At 37.2% G+C, this 8,219-nt stretch overlaps 1 protein-coding gene across 1 annotated transcript; it reads right to left on the reverse strand.

The window, feature by feature from the left end:
• Positions 1–230: 230 nt before the first annotated feature.
• Positions 231–6,822, reverse strand: LOC109205961 (glutamate-1-semialdehyde 2,1-aminomutase, chloroplastic-like). Its single transcript, XM_019368728.1, has 3 exons — positions 6,503–6,822; positions 2,660–2,833; positions 231–1,433 (listed from the first exon to the last, which is right to left on the reverse strand). The coding sequence occupies exons 1-3, from the start codon at positions 6,707–6,709 to the stop codon at positions 366–368; spliced, it is 1,449 nt and encodes a 482-aa protein (XP_019224273.1). The 5' UTR covers positions 6,710–6,822; the 3' UTR covers positions 231–365.
• Positions 6,823–8,219: the final 1,397 nt, after the last annotated feature.

Raw genomic sequence — 8,219 nt, forward strand, 5'->3', positions numbered from 1 at the left:
ACCTTATTTATTTGGTTTTTCAATTTTAAATGTACTTGGCTAGTTTTGGTAAGTCTATGACTAATGGCTAGAGATTGGTAAGTTAGACTTATTTGGGACATTTGTGTAAGTTTCCCTTCATTTATCCCAACCGCTTAACTTCATAGAATGAGATTACGATCGCATCATTATTCATTAGTGGGAGAAAAAGCTCTTTCGCAAAAAGAAATGAAGTTTTAAGTCATTTTAAGAGGCGCAAGATGGTGTAGGATGTTTCTCAATGAACAAGACAGTACAAAACTTTTCCTTACAATCATGTTTTATTTATCATACAAAAATATAGAATCTTAAAGTAAAAACCTCCGCCTAGATAGTACTTGGAGCGATTAAAGTTGCCTCAAAACTTTTTCAGCAGCGGCTATTGTCTGTTGGATATCCTCTGCAGTGTGTGCTAAGCTAGTAAATCCAGCCTCAAACTGGGATGGCGCAAGATAGACACCTTCCTCCAGCATTCCTCTATAAAATTTGGCAAATTTAGCAGTATCACTCTTCTTTGCATCCGAAAAGTTATGAACTGGTCCATGTGTGAAAAAGAAGCCAAACATTCCGCTTATATACCCACCACACATTGCATGACCAGTCTTCTTCCCAGCATCCAATATTCCCTGAATAAGTTCACTAGTGATCTTGTCCAAGTGCTCATATGCTCCCGGTTGCTTTAATCGTTTAAGTGTGTGAATACCAGCTGTCATAGCCAATGGGTTCCCGCTTAGGGTCCCAGCCTGATACATTGGTCCTGCTGGTGCCACCATCTGCATAATATCCCTCCTTCCTCCATAGGCACCTACTGGCAAGCCACCGCCGATAACCTTCCCAAGTGTTGTCAAATCAGGAGTTATTCCAAAATACTCCTGCGCGCCACCATATGCCAACCTAAATCCTGTCATAACTTCATCAAAAATAAGTAGAGCACCATTTTCTTTGGTAATATCGCGAAGGACATCTAGAAATTCCAGTTTGGGTGGAATAAAGCCAGAATTCCCAACAACGGGCTCAAGTATTATAGCTGCAATTTCTCCTTTGTTGTCATCAAAGAGGCTCTTAATAGCAGCAATATCATTGTAGGGGGCTGTCAGAGTATCATGTGTGGCTGCCTTGGGAACACCAGGGGAGTCAGGTAGTCCTAGTGTGGCAACTCCACTGCCAGCTTTAACAAGAAATGGATCGGCATGACCATGGTAGCAACCCTCAAACTTTATAATCTTTGACCGGCCAGTAAAAGCACGAGCCAACCGTAGAACCCCCATGCATGCTTCCGTGCCAGAGTTGACGAAACGAACCATTTCAATACTAGGAACAGCAGAAATAACCATCTCTGCCAGAGTATTTTCGAGGAGGCATGGAGCACCAAAACTTGTTCCTTTCTTCATTGTCTCAGCCAAGGCTGCTAGCACCTGCAAGTAAAGTTACTCAAGGTTTACTGCCTAGAAAAAAATGGAGAAAAGCATTAATAACTTTCACTCTTTTTCTCTTCTGCTGCCCTTCCTAGATGACAATGAATACAGGACCGAAACCATGTTTATAGTTAACAAATGTGCCTCAACAAAGTTCAGTAGAGACCATTTACATGCTCCATTCCTCTTAAAAGTTGTCACCGGTTGCATAGATAATTTGAACAAATAAATGTTTTTCAGGTTCTACTCAAGTCTGGACTGTATGGATTCAATCAGCTAGAAAGGTTAGCTCAAGCTCTAACTGAATTTCTTCAACTTAACTGGCCACATAGGTTTTTGTTTTTTTGCACCTATAGCAAGACCTATCAACAACATGACACAGACTTCTGTCAAAGCAATTAATAGAAAGTAACAGCCTACATGTTCGTACAAGTCATTAGACATTATTCTAGAACAACGTTGCTTTCATTTTTTGATAAGTAACAACCTTATTTATGACAAGATAGAGATGACAGAAGTTTACCTGAAATAGTCTTGCCATGTTTAATATAGACTTCTAGATGCACCAGTGTATAGGTGTGATACTATAAAGATTAAAGGTGATAAAAAAGAATGTGGTAGACCTAAAATCACATGGAGGAAACTCGGCAAAAACCTCCAGTAGCTTGGGATCTTTACGGTTTAGCAAATAACAGAACATGAAAATAGAAAGCATACATATTATTTAACTGTTGGGGATCAAGGCTACTTGTCGTTGTAACACCTCGATTAGATCCGGTACCGGTATTTGTCAGAAGTCTTTTATTCTTGTTAAGAGACTAATATGCCCCTGTAAAGATAAATGTGTGATTTAGGAAAACTCTAATTTCAAAAGAATCCTTAATTTTCCTTAAAAGATGCATTATTTAATATTGGAATGAAACAAACCTGCGTAGAGCATAATTTACTCACAGCATTATGTAGTCCACCCAAACTAATTTGGGAACGAGACATTGTTGATTAATTGATTTACTAATAAATTAGAGCTGAACTTCACGGTGGAACAGCCTTCAATTTTCTAACTCAACCCACTATGACAACAAGAAATGCAGCAGGTAAAGGTAGGGAGTCCAAATAACAGGTTTCTAGCAGAAAACAAGTAATCCCGCTAACGGGCGTGGCCAAAGAAATGAATGGTGGTTATCCAAATTTTCATCTAAATATGGAGTTAAAGCAAAGAAGTACACCTCGTCATCTGCATGACCAATGATAGCTGGCCCCCATGAACCGACATAATCAATGTACTCATTACCATCTATATCCCACATATGAGAACCCTTCACAGAGTCTATCACAACAGGTTGTCCGCCAACTGACATGAAAGCACGTACAGGAGAATTTACACCACCTGGCATCAACTCCTACCAACAATCATACAGGAGATGAAATCAATGAACTTGAAGGGAGTCTGAAATGAAGCAAAAACAGAAGGGGAGTCTTTCATGCTTTGTCATTAGATGCCATTAGAGAAAACATAAAGAAACTAATGAACACCATCTTAGAAACTGAACAACATGAAGCAGTAAACTAATGGAAGTAAGGGCCATATACTTCATTGTCAAAAGTCTTAAGTAATATTCCTCCTCCATTCAGTAAGCAAGCACATGATTGGTGGATTAAGAAAGAACAAGCTAAAGAAACAAAGGAGTGCAGTGTTTTCTTGAATAGATTAGTATAAAATATTAAAGTGACTTTAAACTTATTAGTCCAACAGTATTTAAAGTAATTTTCAAAAAAAGGAAAAATGCAAGAAAAAGTTAGAAGTAAAGCGCATGCTTCTTGAGGTGAAGTGTACAATTTACGGAAAATTATGAAATACCAAACATATATGAATTTTAGTACAATAATAATCAAATTGCAATTAGAATAACTAATTATAGGATAACTAATTTCAGCATACACTATACAATGACGCTGGCATTAGTGCAACTCCTCAATGTTGAGATTTAAAGAATCCACTTCTCTTTTGGATTATTGTATATGTCATTGTTTGAAGCGCACATTTCTCTGAAGCGCATGGTGAAGTGACGGCTTTTCATAATACTGATTTAATGTTCATAAATACGAAATATAAATCAGATCGGAACACATTGTTTCACTAGTCTATTCTACACCCTTCTTTCATGCATGAGCTTCTTTATGTTATAATTCCCTTTTTCAACCCAAAGACTAAAACTATTATTAAATTTCATTTCTTTCTAAGTTCACGATGCTTCTAAATTTCCTGTCAAAAAATAATGGAAAGCTTTCATAAAATAATGGGAAGCTTTTGCAGTTTCTCCTTACATGTACCTACCAACCATTTTAACTAGATTTCGAGTGACATTGTAACTAAAAGTAAAAAGTGATCCAAAAACCAGAAACATGCTTTCTTTTTTTATGAAGTAAAAACCAGAAGACATGCTTTAGCACATACAATTTACTACTTGATCACATTCATCAAGTGTAAGGCCCCTAAAAATTTCCTATAAGTCTGAGGCCTTAAAGCATGCTCATGAATCGCTTAGTTTCCGTTTTGCCTTCCATAAGAGATTATGGACTAGAACCAACATAAATGATCATGATAGTAAATATAGGAGGTGTATTGGATGTGGTTTAGGGTGTAAGGAGAGCCCTAGAACTAAGCCAAGTTGGGAACTATACAATGGGCTAAAGTTTCAAATGAGTTCGCACGAGACCCTACTTCAAATGAGTACCTCCCAAAGTATAACGATTTATGTGGTGAGCTACCTATCAAATAAAAGCTCTTTGAGTCTACCTTCCAACGAATCAAACCGTTTGTCATCTGGATATTTCTACAGAACGTTATGGCCATTTTACCGGACACTGTCCCATCTACGCACTCAGTTGCGCGCTGACTTGCCTAGGTGCACGACAACGCACACGGGAACCCTTTAAATACCCCAAGGTCGGGGAAAGAGAGTGGCTACCTCATTTCTTTGAGCTAGGGCTTGTTCTAACAAAGGAAATCGTCCTATACATCCCTCCCATGAACCAAGGTAATGTTTTTGGAGTATTTTGAGTTAATTACTACTCCTAAAACCTTATATTAACAAGGATTAATCTTGGAAGTCCATAGATTTTCGTTCAAATTTTCGTATTGGTCAAGAACACCACAAGTTGGGATATTCAAGAGTTTGGCTACAAGAGGTATGTCTACCATCTCTAACTAATTTATGGTGATTATTTATGTAAGAAATATGTGTTAGGACTTATAGGATGGTGATCGGAAGCCATACGTAACCTAGGTTGTGTTGGTGTTGTAGAATTGTAAAATGGTATAATTGATGAGATTGATGGGTTGGAAGTGAATTGTTGGGGATGTATGTGCTAATGGATGTTGTGGGTTGCCTAAGGATGAGTGTTAGATGAAGAACTTCCATTGAAGGAGGAGTGTCTGATAAAAAGCCTAAATGACCTAAAGTATGGAAATTCTTACTAATAGTTAGATGAAGAACTTCCATTGAAGGAGGAGTGTCTGATAAAAAGCCTAAATGACCTAAAGTATGGAAATTCTTACTAATATTAGTCCAATTGAATTGTGTTTGTAGCTATGGCTTTACAATGTTTTAAATACATTTTTATGACCTTCGAAAAATTCATGGTATGTGAATAAAATGAAAGAATGAAGATGATATGTGGCCATTTTTGCCAAAAATTGGAATGATGATATATGTCCAAAAGTGACAATGAAAAGAAAGGTTTTATGAGATGTTTTAAAGAAATGTTTTTCGGAGTATTATTATGTAACCGAGAAGGTATAGGTTGCAAAAACATATACATGAAACTATACGTGTCGGTGTAGGAAGACGATTGGGAATGAGTCCCTTCGCACTGTGATGAGATTATGCCCCTTAATTGGGGTGAATATATTGCTAGCAAAGACACGTCGATCTACACGGTATTGTGGTGAGACGCTTAGCCGATCGGGCCGAGATCGGACGCCATGCCGCGCACATGGTGATTATATGTTCTTTTTGATAACTAATGATCTCCCAACTAAAATGTAAATGTTTATTTGAATGTTTTACTCATCTTACACTTTTTCCTTATGTTTTAACATGTCATATTAATTTTTATCGATTTTTCTCCTATTTCCATGTGTTCTTTCTTATGTTGACATTCCATTTCATGTGAGGGTACTTAGCTTTATATACTAGTACTATTCCATATGTTTTAACGTCTCTTTTACCGGGGACGGTGCATCTTTAATTGATGTAGGTAGTACCTCAGCCGACGGCATAGATTCACGATAGAAGTGTACCCTCTCTTCAGTTGGCTGTGGTGAGCCTTACTCTACATGGGGGCCCTCATATTGTATCTTGATCTTTTGTATATATTTTTGGGTATAGTCGGGGCCTTGTCCCCGGCATTTTTTTACCTTACTCATGACAGTTTAGAAACTCTGTAGACAAATTGTGGGTCATTTATATATGGGGAATTTAAATGTTGTTTTGTCATTTTGCTTCCACTTAAAACTATTAACTTGTATCATTTTTGTCAACTATCAACGGGACTTTTAAGTTATGGAAATTAGCATTGTGTGTATCTATGTTCTTGGTGGTCTACTACGTATTATTTCTAGGCGCTACGTAGGCTTGCTTGACTGCGTTTCCTCGGTCGAGCGTCGGTCCCTCTCCCAAAGGTTGGGGCGTGACATCAAGTTAACGGAATTAATCATCAACAACTATCACGAAACATAACCAATGTACCACCAATATCCCTATTTTAGACACGAAAAGATACTCATAATGTCTCAACCAAAAACCAAGTTAATTACTAGGGGACTATCACACCATCACTTCAGCAGATTGATGCCATTCGTGACAAAATATTTTTCTTCACAATCCCCACCTCAAAAAAAAAAAAAAAAAAAAAAAAAAAAAAAAAAAAAAAACAGAAAATTTATCATTTTTATCAAAATTATTAGAAAGGAAAAGCCAATTCTTGAAGGCAACTAAGTTCTAATCTTATAATTTCAAAAGCACAATAAAGAGCAAAGAAGCCGTACACATAAAATCTAGCCATACCTTAGCTTTATTAAAAGCTTCTTCAGACTTTTGAAGAGTAAAGGTTTTCTGTTTTTCATCAACTGAAACAGTCATCCTGATGGTAGTTGCAGTAGAAGAAGAACATGGAATGCATCGGCGGGGAGATGTAGAGAAAACCAATGTGGGTCTTTGACACTGAGTAAAATTCGTCTGCCATAAAATCCCTACGCCACTTGAAGCGGCCATTTCTCTACTGACTCTTCCTTTGGTTAGCTGCTGCTATGACTTTGTCTTCTTAAACCTCTATCTATTTTTTGAAAGTGGAATTTTCTTGGCTTGGGAATGAAGATAAGAAATGAAGATAAAGGAAATCCAAAAGAAAATAGAAAGTGACAAAAGGAAATAAAAATTGTTGGTAAATTGCTGCTGGCTCATTTTCTGGTAAAAATAGCACGCTATAACTAGTTTTCGGACTGGTCATTCAAAAATAGCCAGTATTTACGAAATCAATGAAAAATAGCCATTATTTTGCTGCAACAGAGACCGGTCCAGCATAATATACTGGAGTTCGGTGCACCTCTGTATGAACTCCAGCATATTATGCTGGACCGGTATACTTTGCTGACTCCAGTATAATATACGGGAGACTGGAGTACCGGTGCTCCAAACTCCAGTATATTATACTGGACAATTATACTTGCTGGAACTCCAGTATATTCTAGTGTACTTATGCTGGAACTCCATCAAATTATGCTGGAGTTCCAGCATACTTATCCTGGAACTCCAGTATAATATGCTGGAGTTCAAGCATACTTATACTGGAATTCCAGTATAATATACTGGCGTATTTTCCGGGTTTTGAACAATGTTTTCGCTTAGATTTATCTTTATATGAAAAGTGGCCAAATTTCGATTACTTTTGAAACTGGGCTATTTTTGAACGACCAATTGTAAATCTGGCTATTTTTGAATTTCTCCCATTTTCTGTTTCGGGCACATAAAGCCCAAATTGCTGCTGGCTCATTTTTGGTCATATTGATTGACGATCCCTCAAATTTTGGCACAATTTTTCATTTAGCACCTTATTTTTCTGTTGTACCTATTTATCAACTCATATTATTCAAACTTTACCAATTAAACATGAATTTTACAGCTCGGAATCTACAATTGTGTGTGAACCTCTATCTTGTGATTCTTTTGACGTTGCAAACTAAAACCAATAAGAAAGCAACATGCTAATTGTTTACCGTAAAAATGGTAACAACAATTAAATTTGATTATGGGACTCTAAAAATACGTGATCTATTTTTATGCTAGTTGTTATGCGGTTGATGCTATGTGTGAGACTTAGAAACGAGATAAGAGTTAGGAATAAGGTGATAACCAAACCGATAGGTTAACAATCGGGGCCTCGAGCTTGTCGATTTGGGGGCCTCGAGGTCGATTCCGATGCTCGGCTGGGAGCTATCGAAGGCAGTTGGAGAGCGACTAACAGCTATAATAAAATCAACAAAGGCTCTTTATGGCCAATGATAAGCAATAAATGATGAACAATAATGAAGATAATAAATGGAAGCAATAATATCAAGAGAATGTGTTAGAGAGCAGAGAGAATGTTCTTATGTATTTAGTATGGAGCCACGGATGTTCACAAAATGGCAAGGATCCCTCTTATATATGAGGGGAAATTCCAACATAGTACAAGTGCATTTAATATAAAGATATGGAGATGGGACGGCCAGATAATGTTGTGATA

This window comes from Nicotiana attenuata, unplaced genomic scaffold, assembly GCF_001879085.1.
Source record: "Nicotiana attenuata strain UT unplaced genomic scaffold, NIATTr2, whole genome shotgun sequence".
Classification (NCBI taxonomy): domain Eukaryota; kingdom Viridiplantae; phylum Streptophyta; class Magnoliopsida; order Solanales; family Solanaceae; genus Nicotiana; species Nicotiana attenuata.

Coding starts and splice junctions, on each gene's coding strand:
- LOC109205961 (XM_019368728.1), bottom strand. CDS start 6,709: ATGGCCGCTTCAAGTGGCGTAGGGATTTTATGGCAGACGAATTTTACT. Junction 2,834..6,502: donor AAGCTTTTAATAAAGCTAAG/GTATGGCTAGAT, acceptor GATTGTTGGTAG/GAGTTGATGCCAGGTGGTGT. Junction 1,434..2,659: donor TTGGTCATGCAGATGACGAG/GTGTACTTCTTT, acceptor CTTTACTTGCAG/GTGCTAGCAGCCTTGGCTGA.